Here is an 18,578-nt window from a genome sequence, read left to right on the forward strand (position 1 = left end):
AGGCCACAGTTGCGTCAGCCAACGGCCACGGCCAGATGGCTTAGTGTGAGTGCAGGCCAGAGAACAATTGGGCCATTTGAGCACGGTTAGGTGTGATAACGGCCAACGGCCACGGCGAGATGGCCTAGTGTGAGTGCACCCTTAATTTCTTTATCTTCTGAGGTTATCACAGAATATGATGAACCAACAATCAACAAACCACACATCAACAGGCTTGTTGGGAATGTCGAAAGTGCCCGGGACAGGTGAAATGACTGCTTCCCCATTACCTCTGTGAGCCAGGTTCTTTGGGTTTGGAACCAGGACGTGGACAGCCTCCCCATGGGGAGTTAGCTGTGGATCTGCCCTGGCACGATGAGCTGTGCTGCAGTCTGCCCTCTGCTCACCACAATACAGAGGGGAATACTGCAGGCATGGCATCTGTTGCCGCCCCATATCATGGCTCTCCATCGCACAGAACACAGCCCCCACGGTGCCGCTACAGAGGTTTGAAGAACACGTCACAACGTGGAGAAAACAACCAGCCCACTGGGGGTAAGAAACCATCAAATAAAGTTGATACTAATGGGCCGAGTGTGGGCACGTAGCCAGGAAGGTAGACAGACAGGTAGCTAATCAACTGTTGCTGTCAATATGTAAAGAGAATTTCAACATATTTGACAGAAAATGCTTCTAAAATTAATTGATAACATTCATGAAGGTGAATTTTTATTAGAATAAAAATAAATAAAAAGTTCACTTTTTCATTGCTGTTTTGCAGTGCTCGTTGATTGAAATTTCAGTTATCTAATTGAAGCCAAGACCTGGGCTCTAAAAAACATTAACCTTGACGACTGAGTCATCAGGTATCTCATTAACATGCACAATCTGGATGACGCCATCTGTGGTCTTGAGAACCAGCAAACAATGAACGTCAGAGTGACACATGATGAGTCATTTCAATGTAGGTGGAATGACAATAAAAAAAAGAACAAAACAAGCAACACAACACTGAGCAGGGAATCCAAAATATTATACCCAAAAGTAAATCAGTGTTTCTGCCTACAGAGTTCAGATGTATCTAGCTTGGTTGTTAAGGGCTGATTATGGTTCCATGTTCACGCAACAACGCAATGAACACGCAGTCGCTTCGACGTAGTCGTGAACCTTTATGGTTCTGCGTCGGGTTTACGTGTCGTTATGCATGTCCATGGTAAAGAGAGAACAAATAGTTGGTCTTTGTCTGTGCATGCTATTACTTTACAATTTCTCTGCTCCTAGAAGTTTGATTATGGTACGGTATGGATTCCAGCAACTTGAAAGCTGAATACGACTCAAACTATGTGCAACAAAACCAGAAGATAGGCTGCTAGTTGGTCGTCATTGTCCATTCTCGTTGTTACCTTCAAAGTCTTTGATGACCGAATGCAAACATTGCCGCTTTTTACAGATTACTAGCGAGTGAAAAAAATGGTTACGGACACCGATGTTTTGCCTTAGATTTTTTACATACAAAGCGTTTTGCCGGAAATGATGTAGTTAGCGAACCAATCACAGCCCTTGCGGCTGCGTCGCCTCGACGCGAGGTTACACTTTTTGGGAGGCGCACGTCAGGCCCTTGCGGTCGACGCAAGGAGGGTCCTCCGCAATGACGTAACATGTCTGTAACCCCCTTGCGTTGCGTCAACCTCGAACCATAAAGAGCCTTTCAGCTTGTAGCAGCCTATAGTAGCCTTGGTGTTAGCTTTTATTAACCTCGGTGTTAGCCTGTAGCAGCCTGTAGTAGTCTGGGTGTTAGTCTGTCACAGCCTGTAGTAGCCTGGGTGTGAGCCTGTATTAGCCTGGGTGTTAGCCTGTAGTAGCCTTGGCCATATTGGACGCAGACGGCAAGCAGTAGTAATTTTGTGAAGTACACTTCTTAATCCTTTAACTATCATTGACACAGTATTGATAACACCCTTTCAGTTTTTGACCTTGGTTTTCGATCTCACACGCTGTGCGGCAAATCACTGCTAAGTAAGAATATTGATTTTTGTAAAATAATCCCTAAACGCATTACATTTTGGAGCTTTCAGGAGAATTCTGCAGCTATTTATTACTTGATAACATTAACATCAAATAGATGATATTTATGTCCGGTATAAAATAAGTCTTGAGTGACAGACAGATTTTAGGATTGCGCTGCAGCTGCCATTGTTATTTATGGAGCTGCCTACAGCTTCTCATTGTCTGATGGAGGGCCCCTCCTAGAGGGTTCTAGCGGACATCCACCACCTTCACTGCTCGTATCAATGATGAATCTACAACACTGTCTTGCCCCTGAGGCCATCCCCAACCTTCATGACCATTATGACCACAGTGGAAGGTCCTTCTAGTGGTTCCTTGCTGTGAAAGATTGATGCTGTTTGATTAATGTGAACACGTGTTCAGGTTGAACCACTTCACATTAATATTGAAATAGGAAATATTTTACATTTGGCAATGAAACAATAAAAGCGAGTTGTCACGGCCAGGTGCTGGTTGGGCAGCTGGAACAAGAAGGGATAGGACAACTCATGAAAAGTAACAAAAAAGTTTCTTTAGTAAAATAAAATAAATCTTAGAAAACAGAAAAACACTTAGAAAATGGGAATCCATGAGGAACAAGGAACCAACTAAGGAACAATTGTTTCTGAGCATTGATTATGACACATCATAATCAATGCTCAAGCAAGATCCACATCCAGCCAATTATCTTCTACCACTCCGATTCAATCAAGAGTTTCCAAGCAGAATTCGCTAAACCTGTCAGGATATTCACATGAGGCCTTTTCACAGAACCCCTCGGTAGGGTGAGCGTATTTACTGGTTGTCTTCTGCTAGACGCACTAACCCAGGAAATTCAATATCCCTCAGGTCTCTGCTGGAGCATCCTGTGTGCTGTTGATGACGACTGGGAAAATGTTGTTTGTGATCTGAACTCTCGCAGCCCACAACCAGAACCCTTGGTGTTTAGCACCACGGTAATCAGCCGGCAGCACCTGGCGTGAGTACGAATCTCAGATATCTGGTTTGAACTATGCACAAAGCGCTGCCCTGGGCTCGCTCTGGTTTAAAGGTCCCATGACATGCTATTTTATGTATTCTTTAATATAGGTATTAGTGGGCAACTAACGCAGTATTCAAAGACGTTCCCGAAATTCTGCCGTGGTGCAGAGTTACAGCCACTCCGAGCCAGTCGCACATTGAGCTTCCCCCAAATGCGCTGTTTTGGCGTCTGTAGCTATAATGCAAATGAGGAGGAGCGAGGCGGGTCAAGGAGGAGGGTGGGGGTGGCCCTGAGCAGCTTGCAGCCACGGTACCATGCGTTCTGTTTACAGTGGATGTATCGCAATGGCGAGGCGCACACAGCCTTTAGCCGTGTTCTGTAAATATTCTAGAACACACGGGAGTCCTGGAGCTCTATATCTAAATATTATCATATAGCCTACATAGATATCTATATCATATAATATATATTATCATGGCCAAAAGCTGTGTGAGCCAATATTATGAATCTCAAATGACCGCGTTGGGTTCTCCGACGTTCCTGGTTCTTCACGTCCACATCAATGTGAAGTAGATTGAACCACGACAAGGAGGAGAAAGGGATTGCTGCCGGGCAGCGCTTAGGCACCTCCGCCTCCGGCGGTGGTCCCTCAGCGGGGCTCAAGCGGGAGACATTCGCCGCCAACAATCCCTTTCTCCTCCATGTCAGGGTTCATGTTCTTGAGGGAGTCAAAGCCAAAGTTCCTTCCCCCCAATTCATTCTCAACCTTGGCTGAGTTAACCCCCACTACGAGTCTCGTTGTAGAAATAGCAGAGACGAGAGTCCGACGTGTTATGCGCCATAACACCAAAAGCAGAACGGTTATCCAAATAACAAGGAAGTGTACAAGACTTGCGTTACAGTCCTGGAGCTCTATATCTAAATAATATCATATAATACATAGATATCTATATCATATAATACATATTATCACGGCCAAAAGCTGTGTGCGCCTCCAGACGATATTATGAATCACAAACGACTTTGTCGGGTTCTGCGACGTCTCTGGTTCTTCCACTTTCACATCAATCTGAAGTAGACTGAACCGCGCTGCCTGCTGCCGGCTGCCCGCTGCCGGGTGATGGTGCCTCGCGGCAACCGGCGGCATGTCGCAGTTCATGTACTTCAGCGAGTCAAAGCCAAAGTTCCTTTCCCCCAATCCCTTCTCAACCATGGCTCAGATAACCCCCACTACAGTCTTGTTGTGGAAATACAAGAGACGTCAAAGAACCGACCAGAAATACTTGCGTTACAGTCTGTGTATTCACACACACACATGTGGCGCTCGCACGGTCGTGTCTCATTGGCGGGCCAACGTCTCTGGGCGGGCCAGGCAGAGTAAGGGGAGGAGCTTAGATGCTTTATGACGACATAAATAAAGACATTCAAAATCAGCGCGCCTCCGTTTTTTCAAAGGCGAGCAGACCAGCTAGTGCTTGTTTTACACCAAACGCAAGTTTTAGCCACTGGGGGACCATAGGCAGGCTGGGGGAAATCATATTTATGTTAGAAAACCTCATAAAGTGAGATTTTCATGTCATGGGACCTTTAAACTCTCTCACGTCGCCTGTTTGGTATGCCTATCATGCCTTGCCTCAGGCCCCATGTACAAAGGTGTTAGAGTTTGTAAATGGATGTATGTCCACGCTGTGTGTGTAGGTGTGTGTCTGTGTGTGTTACTGCATGAGGTTGTGTGTGTGCGTGCGCACGTGAGTTTGTTTTATTTGTGTGAATAAACTGGTACGTGTTATCTGAACAGCAGTCTTTCCCTTCATCACAGCGAAGGAAAAAGACTTGCTATCTGCAGCTCAGTGAAGCAGGTCCCACAGAACCCGTATCCTGCATTTATCAGCCTGGCCATCTCTGGGATAAACACAGTTTACAGCTGAACTAACACATACAAGATGAGACATACGCTGCCAATAAACAGTCAAATAATATAACTAGACAAACCTTCTTGTCACAATTTCAAATTTGGTTTGAAAGCATTGCAAATGGCTTTCTTTGAGTTTCTATCAGAGCCATCGGACTATTTTTGTGTATTTTGTTCCAAATGTAATGATTTTATAATTGTTAATTATACAAAAGGCAAATGACAAGATAGTCTCAAATTAAACCAATGTATATAATATCTCTTTCACTTTTTATCGGAAAAAATAAATAGAAAATATGTGCAAAGATTAAAACGCAAGCTTTGATCTGATCCGTTCCCAGCCTGCCAACCGGACAGGCTGCCCACAGTGTCACAAGTGCCGAGGTCTCTAAGCCGGTTAACTGTTCCCACATTTGTTCCATCGCCCTTGACAACGCCAAGAGGTCCTTTGCTATGGTAGCCACTGCTGTCCTAAATGCCACCATCGGCCCCGTCCCGCTCCGTGTTCCAGCCCGCCCAGGTAAGGAGACACTTACATAAGTTCTGAATCACAGAGAAACCTCAGTAAATGAAGAATGGTTGGTGAAAGAAAGAAATTTGAATTTTCGGAGTTCTGGGAAATGTGTTTTGAAGTCTGCATTTTCCAAAAGAGATCCAAAGGCTTGGCATGATCTGGAATGATAAGGAGACAATTATAAGCTCTCAACAGCCCTATTCTCCTGTTAAAGGCAAGCATGATTGGTATACAACAGTGTGTGCTCTGTGCTGGGCTCTGTCTGCTCCCACCTTTCAGGGTGAATTCTCTACAATCAGGCTGGTGTGGCTCTCCAATGAAATGATGATGTTTTATCTTCACACTGGGAACAGTGCGAGTCTACAGTCTGTAACTGCCGCTCTCACATTATACATCCCCCTATAACAAATGTGCCCTGCGACACTGTGATACAGAGCAATATCCATGATGGCCTTTGACCAGCCTCACTCATGCAGCTCCACTGTCTACGTTTATGATGGCTATATTTACTGTAGAATCCACATCATGAGCATCCCCAAACACATAAGCAATCACCGCTATTTGCATCCTGCTTGTGTTTATTTGTGGGGTTTCTTCTGGAGACAGAGAATCAGTTTGCTAATTGTAGATTTCACGTAGGGAGAATCCCTGTTGATGGTTCAGCAGGCACAAAGAAGTATCGGCACTGTGTTTCTGCTTTTTAATTAAGAGTATTTATTTGTAACTTGATTTGTACAAAAAAATTCTACATTAGAGGCGTAAATCAAATGAAGCCTTTAAATAATTGTTTTATTTTTGAGGGGTTGCAGGGGAAACAACTTGAATTATTTTGTGATGTGTTGACTAACCCAATGGCTAAATGTACGTGGTTTCATATTATTACCCTCACAGCCCTTCTCAAAACATGTTTCCTGAGGCAATCCTATTGGTTAGGAGAGAAAGTGCCTATTTATGTTTTTCCCTCCATAATAACCGGACAGTTGATGTTCAATCTACCTGCATGTATTTAAAAAGGCCAGCTTTAGGTGCACCATACGTCACTTCAAGTAGTGACAAACAAACAGTCAATACATTTAGTGACATTTCAGTTCAGATAGTAAGCATGGATGAGGAAGGGAAATACTATGAAAGGGGTGGACATTATACCCAAAACCAACTCTCTTATACATGATTTATCTGAAGACGCAGGATATATATATATATATATATATATATATATATATATATATATATATATATATATATATATATATATATAGAGAGAGAGAGATATATATAGAGATATATATAGAGATATATAGATAGAGATAGATATATAGATAGAGATATATATATATATATATTCAGAAAAATCCCAACCACCTTTAAGTTGATGCTAAAGTAATTTTTAAATGATTTGCTGTGCACACAAAAGTGTACATTTAAATGCCTAATGCCCATCAGCCGCTGTGATATTAATGAACATAAACCTAATCCAGTGGTCTTAATTAGACATCCGACAGTCGTCAGGGTTGACAAATCCCTGTGAGCCAGTGTAGGAAAGATCATTGGCCTTATTGCTATCATCAGGTGGATTGCATAGGTCTAAACGGAGGATTTTTTTTTTTTTTTCCTTCGTTGTAAGCTAATTTTATTACCACTACAACATTGTCCTATGTGTCTAGTTTTCCTACTGCCTTGGTTTGGGTTTTGGCATTTTTTGGTGTTTTCTTTCCAGTCAAACCAAGTCCTCCAGTTAATGTGACTCACACCCAGACGGTTCAGGGACAGCTGGTTTTATACTGGGATCCATCTCAGTCAGCTGCCAGCCCAGACCGCTACAAGGTGCGCTACACATTCAACAGCACCTGGCCTGTATGGCAGGTAGGTGCCCGCTCTCAGTGTGATGCATGCAAGAAGCGTGTCTGCATATAAGTATTCCTCCCACAGCTCAGCTTTACATTGCACATTGTCATGAAAAAAAAAAAAATCGAGATTTTGAGGACATTTAAGTCTGTTTGTTTGTCTAAATATTCCTTCATTATTTAACTGTATTTTACTGACATCGAAGGCATTCATCCGTATCTCAGAACAGTTTTGTGGATTGTGAGCTTGCATTAGGATTGTATTAAGGTGGTGGATGCTTAATTTTTTTTATGCTTTGTTGCTCAACTAAATAAAGCTGAAATACCTCAGATAAAAGGCTTTTAGAGGAGACATAAAACATGTTTTTGAAGCTGTTTGCTGGAAATATCTAGTAGAAAAAAATTCTTGCTTGCCGCTATTCCCGTCTTTTTCGGTCCCTTCAGAATGGGCTGTTACTGGTGTCTGTAGCTTTAATGCAAATGAGCTGGTGCCCATTGCATACAAATGAGCTGTCAGACTGAACCACAGCGTGGAGCCGAAGTGATTGTTGCCGTTTGCGGACTCCCAGAGCTCTATATCTATATCTATATCTATATAATATAATTAGAGCTGTCAAGCGATTAAAATATTTAATCGTGATTAATCGCATTAATGTCATAGTTAACTCACGATTAATCGCAATTAATCACAAATTCTTTTTCTATGCTAAATATCCCTTGATTTTTTTGTCCCATAATTCTTCTCATTTTAATTCTCTCATCAACATGGTGAAGTGCATCGGCTTGCCTTGTGCAAATTATTTTTTATTGATAACAACATTGGCATATACTGATCAAAACAGGACGATACAAAAAAAGAGCCTATAGTGCAATTAAACGACTGCTTTGAACAAATGTCATTTGAACATAGCAGTCAATTTATTTTTATTTTATTTTTTAAATATAATAATTGCGTTAATCGCGCGATAAAAAAATTAACGCCGTTAAAATTGGTTTGCGTTAACGCCGTTAATAACGCGTTTAACTGACAGCTCTAAATATAATATAATAATAATAATAATAATAATAATATATAATGTAGGCCTATCTATATAATATAATTAAGCAATAGATCACGACAGGCTGTGGTATGTGCTCATTATACCACTGTTAAGGGGCGTTGTTCGGCCCGACGCGCAGTGGAGGGCCGGCGACCCCCTTCACAGTGGTATAATGAGCACATACCACTGACTGAAGTGATCTATTGCTTTTATACAACGGTTACTATCATGGCAAAACGAAAGTCATAGACACACTACTTCAAAGAGTCAAAGTAGCTGTTTTATTAAAGAATACAAAAAAGTTGTCCCTCCTGGCTGCCTTCAAAATGCACGACGGTCGCTATGCAACACACTTTAGCATCCCTCCGAGAGAAGGCTCGGCTAGAGCGGTTCGCCGGCAATTTATCCGAAGCTCTGGCGGCACTCCGGCAGCTCCGGCGGGGGAAACTGGTGGCAGTCCGGCAGCTCCGCCAGACTACCTGCCATGCAGTCACATGGCAAACTGACAAATTAGACATCTATTGTATGGAATCTCCCTGCTTCTGAAATGCGCGAACATCTCAGCCCAGCGCTCGTCCGCTGGTCCACAAAATCGTATCTATGCTCTGATGGAGTGGGTGGTGAAGTGGGTGGTAATATCCAAATGTACCCGCCTTCCTACGTAGGAGGGATCGCTGAAACTGACTCGGTCGTTTGGTAACTGTAGGCAGGGTACTTTCAGAAATGCATATCTCACTCAAAAAATCATGTACAGGCTAACTTCAAAGTTTGTATGCGTGTGGGAGCACCAGAGACCCACAACAACACCCCAAATCCAAGGAAAAGTGTTGTTTCATAATATGTCCCCTTTCATATAGAATTTAGCAAAACAAACAAACCATGCTATGGATATAAATTCTGGACAGTTCCAAGCACTGTCTATGGCAGTGCCTTCAACTGCCATGAGCCCGGCTGTCACACACACAGTCATGCTGCAGCTGGGCGAGATTGAAAACAAGACGCCCTCTGAGAGCCATTGTGTTGCCGTGACACCACATATCATTGACTCATCCGTCCCAATATCTGTGCAACATGCCAGCTAATATCAAGTCAATATCATTGATGTTATGTTGATTGAGCCTAATACGCTGCTGTGTGTGTGTGTGTGTGTGTGTGTGTGTGTGTGTGTGTGTGTGTGTGTGTGTGTGTGTGTGTGTGTGTGTGTGAGCCTAGATGTGTGTGTGTGTTTTGTTGTGCTGTTGTATGTGTGTGTGTGTGTGTGTTAGTCTACTCTAGATTTATGTGCTTGTGTTGGTAGAGATTTGTGCGTATTGTGGTGCGATGTGTGTGCGTGTGTGTACCTTCTCTATGTGTATCGTGAGCCGTATAGCCCGTATAGTATGCATGCTTGTCAGTCAGCATTGCAGTTTATCGATATCTTATTTGTCTTTATTAGTCTTAGTAGAAGAGAATCTGTTTATCTATTTTTCCTGCCCCAGGTGGTAAATGTGTCTGGGGAGCCCAGGGTGTTCCTGGACCTGAGCCCCAGGCTGAACTACACCTTCCAGGTCCGCTGCTCCCTACCAGGCCACCCCTATCTCTGGAGCGCCTGGAGCCAACCTCACCATATCTACCTGGACAGTAAGGGCCTGTCATCCCACTACTGCTAACTCTCACACTGTTACATCCGTCCTGGGCTAAACTAGCGCAGGGCAGTACACTGTGTTCAATCATACTTTATAATAGGCAGATACATACATACATGCATTGGTACTTTTCTCATCACCGAGGGGAAATTAAAGCTTTACAATAGCTCGCATCATCAAACACAATATTGATAATATTAATATTGTTATTGACAATAGAATAAAATAAAAAAACAATCGATTGTTTTTCATTATATATTTTAATTGATTATCGATTTATTTAGGTCTTGGCAAATATAAAAGCACCTTCAATCCGCTGCTTGCATTACAAGCATTGGACTTCTAAACTGATAATCACACAATTTACGCATCGATTGTGGTATATTCAATCATTCATCAGCTTATTTATGTTAGACCAAAGGTCACTTCACTTCCAAGCTATAAATCTGGCCCACACACACACACACACACACACACACACACACACACACACACACACACACACACACACACACACACACACACACACACACACACACACACACTTACATGGGCTGCAATCTTACAAACCTCCTTTTAACATACACACAGACTGACACACACACACACACACACAAATACAATTTATTTGGATATCTACACTGTCAGCAGATGAATAGGCATACACACATCGACAGAAAATTCACACGCACGCACACACACACACACACACACACACACACACACACACACACAAACCCTCAGGCCCGGTTCACACTTGGCATTAACATGCATCTTGGGGGATCCAATCACAAGTGTAAAGCTCAGTCAGCTTACACCAGGTATTAGAATGCGTCTCCACATGCGTCCAAAAGGAACGCTTTCTGCAAATAAACAAATAATTTCCATTCTGATAGACCAGGTACGTCTTTAGACTGCGGCTGACAGAAATGCATTTCCACGTGCCTGGTCTTGCCGGAAATAAAAAGAGGAAGAAAAAATCAAAACATTGCAGGTGTTAACAGTGCAAAGACACACACTTTCAAGAGGTCAAGTCATTAGTGGACACCTCGCTCACGTGTCAGCACCGCCTGGGTTGGAGGTCGTCTTCATTGTCGGTATCACTCGTAAGGAATTGATTAGAAACGCATGAGGAAGCCACCGAAGGTTAGGGTCTCACCTACGGTGGCTGTCTGAGGATATGTAAGGACTGATGCTGATGTCTTTCCACCGTCTCAGCTTCAAGACTGTGGAAAGATGAAGGTGTCCCTCCTTGGAGTCATCTGTGCTTGAGTCAGTGCCGTCATCAGTGCCGCATGCTAACCAATCACCCCTGCAGCCTGAAAATGGATGCTTACAATTTGGTATCGCTTTTCCTGCGGTGTGTGTTTGTGCAAGAACCGTCTGTGTGCCTCATGAAAACCAATAAAGAATCCCAAGATTACTAATCAATGCGGGCCTTTCAGTGCAGCCGGACTCATCCCAAGAGCGAGGTGTCTGTTCACTGTCTTGTTTGGTTTGCGCAAGATAACGGTGCCATGCAAGATAGCCTTGTGGTACTGTGACAGATGTGTTAGAGATAACGGTTCATGACTGTTTATGTTTGCATTTTGTTATTTCTCCCGAATTTGCTCAGACTCAATGCACGCACATGAAAACAAACATCATCTAAATAAATAATCAATGTTCATACTCCAATTCACCAGGACTTTCACAACCCGAAGGTCAGATTCTAGCATGCCTTTGAGCACCAACAATTATTATGTACTTTTGGCAGTGCTGCCATAGTTTCTCAGAGTAAATTGTGTCTTGTTTACTTCACATATATTTGTTCATTGTCTGCAATGAATAAATGATTCATGTGGAGTTTTCATTTTTCTAAGAGCCACTGCCACAACTATCCAAGCATAGTCATGTTTTTTATCCCAAATCAGACATAGGAGCAAGATGTTTCTATGGAAACCAATTTGCCGAATACAGGTTGTTCCCTTAAAGGTCCCATGACATGAAAATCTCACTTTATGAGGTTTTCTAACGTAAATATGAGTTCCCCTAGCCTGCCTATGGTCCCCCAATGGCTAAAACTTGCGTTTGGTGTAAAACGAGCACTAGCTGTTCTGCTCGCCTTTGAAAAAACGGAGGCTCAAGTGCGCTGATTTGGAATGTCTGTATTCATGACGTCATCAGGAATCTCAGCTCCTCCCCTTACTCTGCCTGGCCCGCCCAGAGACGTTGGCCCGCCAATGAGACTCGACCGTGCGAGCGCCACATGTGTGTGTGTGTGTGTGTGTGAATACACACACTGTAACGCAAGTGTTTCTTGTCGGTTCTTTGACGTGTCTTGTATTTCCACAACGAGACTGTTGTGGGGGTTATCTGAGCCATGGTTGAGAAGGAATTGGGGGAAAGGAACTTTGGCTTTGACTGGCTGAAGTACATGAACTGCGACATGCCGGCGGTTGCCGCGAGGCACCATCCCCCGGCAGCGGGCAGCCGGCAGCAGGCAGCGCCCGGTTCAGTCGACTTCAGGTTGATGTGAAAGTGGAAGAACCAGAGACGTCGCAGAACCCGACAAAGTCGTTTGTGATTCATAATATTGTCTGGAGGCGCACACAGCTTTTGGCCGTGATAATATGTATTAAATGATATCGATTTCTATGTATTATATGATATTATTTAGATATAGAGCTCCAGGACTGTAACGCAAGTGTTCCTGTAACGCAACACTTCCTTATTATTTGGATAACCGTTCTGCTTTTGGCGTTATGGCGCATAACACGTCGGACTCTCGTCTAACGCAAGTGTTGTACACTTCCTTGTTATTTGGATAACCGTTCTGTCGGACTCTCGTCTCTGGTATTTCTACAACGAGACTCGTATTGGGGGTTATCTCAGCCAAGGTTGAGAATGAATTGGGGGGAAGGAACTTTGGCTTTGACTCCCTCAAGAACATGAACCACGACATGGAGGAGAAAGGGATTGTTGGCGGCGAATGTCTCCAGCTTGAGACCCGCTGAGGGACCACCGCCGGAGGCGGAGGTGCCTAAGCGCTGCCCGGCAACGATCCCTTTCTCCTCCTTGTCGCGGTTCAGTCTACTTCACATTGATGAGGACGTTGAAGAACCAGGAACGTCGGAGAACCCAACGCGGTCGTTTGAGATTCATAATATCGGCTAACACAGCTTTTGGCCGTTATAATATATATTATATGATATAGATATCTATGTAGGCTATATGATAATATTTAGATTTAGAGCTCCAGGACTCCCGTGTGTTCTAGAATATTTACAGAACACGGCTAAAGGCTGTGTGCGCCTCGCCATTGCGATACATCCACTGTAAACAGAGCGCATGGTACCGTGGCTGCAAGCTGCTCAGGGCCACACCCCCACCCTCCTCCTTGACCCGCCTCGCTCCTCCTCATTTGCATTATAGCTACAGACACCAAAACAGCGCATTTGGGGGAAGCTCAATGTGCGACTGGCTCGGAGTGGCTGTAACTCTGCACCACGGCTGAATTTCGGGAACGTCTTTGAATACTGTGTTAGTTGCCCACTAATACCTATATTAAAGAATACATAAAATAGCATGTCATGGGACCTTTAAGAGCTCCAAAATAACCCCTGAAATATAATAGTTCAAAGAAGATTAACAAAATGCGCGCCAAATGTGGTGTTTGAGAAATTGTCAATAAGTGTGTTTTTGATAATAAACCTTCTAAATCTAAATTGAGATTTGAACAACGCAACAAGCAGTATATCAAAAAAAGAAATATTCCCTGTTTTGTTATTTGAACTGATTAGTTTGCACCATTGTTGCTATTTACCATTAGTCATTTAGCAGAAGCTTTCATCGAAAGTGGCTTACAGTGTAAAAAGGGAACTCATGATTTAAAGTGTGATTTGTAACGTTTGGCTTGTGGAGTGCAATCAATGAGGAGACAAGAGATGGAGATGCGTTGAGTCAGCTTTACTCTCCACTCCACAATATAAAACATCACCTCAACCGAGAGTGAGGTCAAATGGACACACACCACGTTATACTGGAACTGCTATCCCATAACCATTTCCCTTAAAGGTACAGTCCCTCGGTGAATGTCGCTCAGTCTTACTTGTGGGTCACCACAGGCTCACCGTGGAAAATAGCTCTTTAGGCTGAGAGGGCAAACTGCCTGTCCGCAGCAACCTTACAGCCAAATGCTATACATTTCAACAACTATACATGCAATGGCCTTGTGTTGACTGGCCGTGCATTTCATGAACGGCACTTCACGCCGCCTCAATTCCGCTTAAGGGGGGAGCAGAAAATCATTTTGAAGCCTCACATCAGCCTCAGACAGAAGTGACCAACAAGTGTCATGCTGTTGTTGTTGTTGTTGTTGTTGTTGTTGTAGCGGTCAGCTACATCCCAGAGAAGGTGGTTGCGAAGCCGGGCCAGAACGTCACCGTTTACTGTGTGTTCAACGACCGCAGCGCTAACGCTAGCTCTGCCATCTGGAGGACCAACATAAAACACCTCATTCCCGGTCGCCAGTACAGTGCCATCAACCGCTGGGTAGATACAGGTCCTTCTAGTTAGTTCAAACAGACCATTGGCTGTTTTGCTGTCTATATTATTTTTTTTATTACTCACGTGCATGTAGTATTTATGTATAGTTTAACACTTTCATGTTATAGAGTAGCATAACATGGACGACATGTGTGTTTTGCACATCCATGCATTATTTCTGTTTGCAAAAATAATTGTTTTTGTAGATTATGTATATAGACATGCATGTTAAGCATCTGTTTTTTAATATCGGGTGCTATTGTTTTGCCAACGCATTCCCAACTGTTTGTTTATAGGAAAATGTGTCTTATACCGTGCCTCCGTTTATCTCAAACGATAGCTGTACCTTGTTCTACAAAAATATGAAAACCCCTCTATTCTCTATCTCTTTCTCTTTGTCCTTTCCTCTCTCTCTCCCCTTATCTTTAACTGCCACTAGGTGAGCCAGATCACGGTGCTGCCCTCCCAGAACCGTATCTATGACCTGCTGCAGTGCACACAGGAGTGGAATATCCCCTACAGCCAGATTTATGTGGAAGGTGGGCTCTTTCCCTTTCTGTTTGTCTCTCTCTCTCTGTCTCGCTCTCTAATTCTCTCTCCCTCTGTCTCTATTTCTCTCTCTCTCTGTCTCTGTCTCTCTGTGGCCCTCACTCTAATGCTCACTCTCAATATTCAAGATTCAAAGGGATTTATTATTAGGGGTCCAAGCCAACAGGTTGGATCCCTATTGTTTTTGTAAGGATTATTATTATTATTCCGACATGCTAATCCTAAAAGTGTGCCCACAGCCCAAACCGTAAATGGTGCCGACACGCCAATTGCATGACTAGATCCAGGTCCCTGAGTTCTAAGCAGACGACCAAATCCAGACACGCCGGCCACTAGGTGGCGCTATACCAAGGGAAAACGCGTTTGGGGCTATAACTCCCACACCGAACCTCCCACAGTCAAAAACTTGTACCCACATATTCAGTGGAGTCTGCTGCATCTTTTGGCATAGGCCACGCCCATTTGCGTCGACAATTTTTTTTCGCAAAATCGCGAAAACCGCAAAACTGTTTTTTCCCTACTCCTCCCACATTTCTTGACCAATCGACACCACACTTTTTTGATGCGACCTTTGACGACGAAACGGTAGCGTTTTGAATATTGGTTTATTAGCTAAATTAGACGTGGAATATCAAAAATCCAAAGAAATCCAAAATTACACATCGGATCGAGTCCAAATTTAACACACATGTTAGCGCCACCCTTAACGGCGTTCGAATAAAAATTCGGAAAATTACGCCCTAAGGGGGCGCTATAAACGAGGAAATTGTATATCTTCTAATTGGCCAAAGGAATGTTCTTCAAACTCAAGGGAAACCATCAAGGGGCCAACCCGAGTCTTTATAGAAAATATGGCCAAGAATTATTAATGTGGGTGGGAGTTATTTGGCAAAGGAAAATTGTCTTTGGAAAATTTCGCCACAGGGCGGCGCCAAAAAACGACGACATTGTCTATCTCCTATTTGGCCAATGGAATGTTCTGAAAACGCGTTTTAGGCTATAACTCCCACACCGAAGCTCCCACAGTCAAAACCTTTATATCCACATGTTGTTCACGGTAGCGTTTTGAATACTTGCTTCGCGTTGTGCCGGCGAAATGCACATTTCTTGTCGCGTTGTGCCGGCGAAATGCACACTTCTTGGACCCCTGCATAACTGCTTGCAGTTCTAGTTTACCTTTAGTCATGGAAAATATACCTTTACATTCAATTAGTATATGATTGTCCATAATATAATATATAGAGATAATGGACTAAGCCATAGATCCCCAATGGTTTTTACCCTTCTCAAGCCTTATTGACGGTAAATTAAACTACACATTCTCTCTATTTCTCTCTCACTCACTTATTCACTCACTCACTCGCCTCATTATCTCTCTCTCTCTCTCTCTCTCTCTCTCTCTCTCTCTCTCTCTCTCTCTCGCGTTGCTTAAAGGTTTCGTTCTACCCTAGGTGCTGTCATCGATATAACATGTGAAACCAACGGGGACATCGACGCAATGACCTGCAGCTGGGAAAAGGACCACTGGATTACGCTCAAATTCCTCTCGAGGTAATTTCAGTTCAAAACATTTCTTCACACCTAACTAGTTTTACAAGTACATGCAGGACATTGATAAGGTTGGTGATATTGTTACGGTTGGTGTAAAGGTTGGTTAGGACCCAGGATGCAGAGACAGAGACAGTACGGACAATCCACGGTTTATTGTCAGTAAAGTAGAACTCAAAAGATAACCAGCGGGCAAGGCGAAGACAGGAGCGGGTAGGCGTAGCTGGCGGAGGCACCGGAGAGTGTTGCGGTCCGGGGATAGTCCACTGGCGAGGAACTGGCGAAAGGATAACACGACATTTAGGAATCACAGAATCAGGTTAGCGAATCGAAGGTCAATGTACACACATCAGCCAAAATACCGAATGAGACGGAATAATCTGGCGCAGACGAGAAGTCCCCGCCAGGCTTAAGAAGGCGTGTGATTAGTTGATGAGGTCCAGGTGTGCCACGTTGCGGTGCCCAGCTCCGCCCGCCACGCCCCTCACCTGTCTAAGAACCAATGCCTGTGGAGCAAATCATAGAGCAATCGCGACAGATATGCTCATAAACTCTTGAATGGTGCTGACAGTAAATTCACCGTAAATTCCTCTTGCAGCACTTTTCCCAATTCATCCAAATCTGTATCACAATTAAAGGGGACATATTATACCACCAGGTGTGAGTGTGATTTGCCCTTACAAGCCGTTTCGAAAATCTGCCCCTTATGACATCACAAGTGGGCGTGTCCACTAGGGCTGAACGATTTGGGGAAATAATCGAATTACGATTATTCTGACCAATAATATGATTGCGATTTAATGTCCGATTTTTATAATTTATTAAGTTCCTTATGTTGTGTATTGTTCACTAAAAAAGAAATAAATCATTCTTTGGTGTGACCAACACAACATTGGAAGCACCATAAAAACTGCTCTTTCCTTTAGGCCAGGCCGATGTGTTGAGATTAATTTATATTATAAACTTCTTTAACTGTTGAATTGTAAAATAAAATAAAAATAAATGAATTGTACTGATTTCAAGTCGGTAACGGTAACAAATTACATTTTTTTTAGAGCTGTCAGTTAAACGCGTTATTAACGGCGTTAACGCAAACCAAATTTACCGGCGTTAAAAATTATTTTATTTAAAAAAAAAAAAAAAAATTTTTTTTTTTTTTTTCTTTGGCTCAAAACAAAGAAGCAGTAGCCTGACTGCTATGTTCAAATGACATTTGTTCAAAGCAGTCGTTTAATTGCACTATAGGCTCTTTTTTTGTATCGTCCTGTTTTGATCAGTATATGCCAATGTTGTTATCAATAAAAAATCATTTGCACAAGGCAAGCCGATGCACTTCACCATGTTGATAAGAGAATTAAAATGAGAAGAATTATGGGACAAAAAAATCAAGGGATATTTAGCATAGAAAAATATGCTAAATATTTTTATAATTTATTAAGTTCCTTATGTTGTGTATTGTTCACTAAAAAAGAAATAAATCATTCTTTGGTGTGACCAACACAACATTGGAAGCACCATAAAAAGTGCTCTTTCCTTTAGGCCAGGCTGATGTGTTGAGATTAATTTATATTATAAACTTCTTTAACTGTTGAATTGTAAAATAAAATAAAAATAAATGAATTGTACTGATTTCAAGTCGGTAACGGTAACAAATTACATTTTTTTTAGAGCTGTCAGTTAAACGCGTTATTAACGGCGTTAACGCAAACCAAATTTAACGGCGTTAAAAATTATTTTATTAAAAAAAAAAAAAAAAACTTTTTTTTTTTTTTTTTCTTTGGCTCAAAACAAAGAAGCAGTAGCCTGACTGCTATGTTCAAATGACATTTGTTCAAAGCAGTCGTTTAATTGCACTATAGGCTCTTTTTTTGTATCGTCCTGTTTTGATCAGTATATGCCAATGTTGTTATCAATAAAAAATCATTTGCACAAGGCAAGCCGATGCACTTCACCATGTTGATAAGAGAATTAAAATGAGAAGAATTATGGGACAAAAAAATCAAGGGATATTT

At 42.7% G+C, this 18,578-nt stretch overlaps 1 protein-coding gene across 5 annotated transcripts in view; it reads left to right on the forward strand.

Moving 5' to 3' along the window:
* lepr (leptin receptor) overlaps positions 1 to 18,578 on the forward strand; it is a 64,443-nt gene that overhangs the window by 10,208 nt on the left and 35,657 nt on the right. For 3 of the 5 annotated variants that reach the window (XM_030372791.1, XM_030372792.1, XM_030372790.1), the window contains 8 exons: positions 283 to 534; positions 2,875 to 3,004; positions 5,261 to 5,439; positions 7,151 to 7,296; positions 9,796 to 9,937; positions 14,315 to 14,475; positions 14,909 to 15,008; positions 16,470 to 16,569. In XM_030372791.1, coding sequence (XP_030228651.1) covers positions 283 to 534; positions 2,875 to 3,004; positions 5,261 to 5,439; positions 7,151 to 7,296; positions 9,796 to 9,937; positions 14,315 to 14,475; positions 14,909 to 15,008; positions 16,470 to 16,569 — 1,210 coding nt within the window. Of the gene's footprint in view, positions 1 to 282; positions 535 to 2,873; positions 3,005 to 4,826; positions 5,440 to 7,150; positions 7,297 to 9,795; positions 9,938 to 14,314; positions 14,476 to 14,908; positions 15,009 to 16,469; positions 16,570 to 18,578 lie in introns of those variants that run through there. The other 2 variants (XM_030372794.1, XM_030372793.1) reach the window with 2 other exon arrangements.

The sequence above is a fragment of the Gadus morhua genome, chromosome 12 (assembly GCF_902167405.1).
Source record: "Gadus morhua chromosome 12, gadMor3.0, whole genome shotgun sequence".
Lineage (NCBI taxonomy): Eukaryota > Metazoa > Chordata > Actinopteri > Gadiformes > Gadidae > Gadus > Gadus morhua.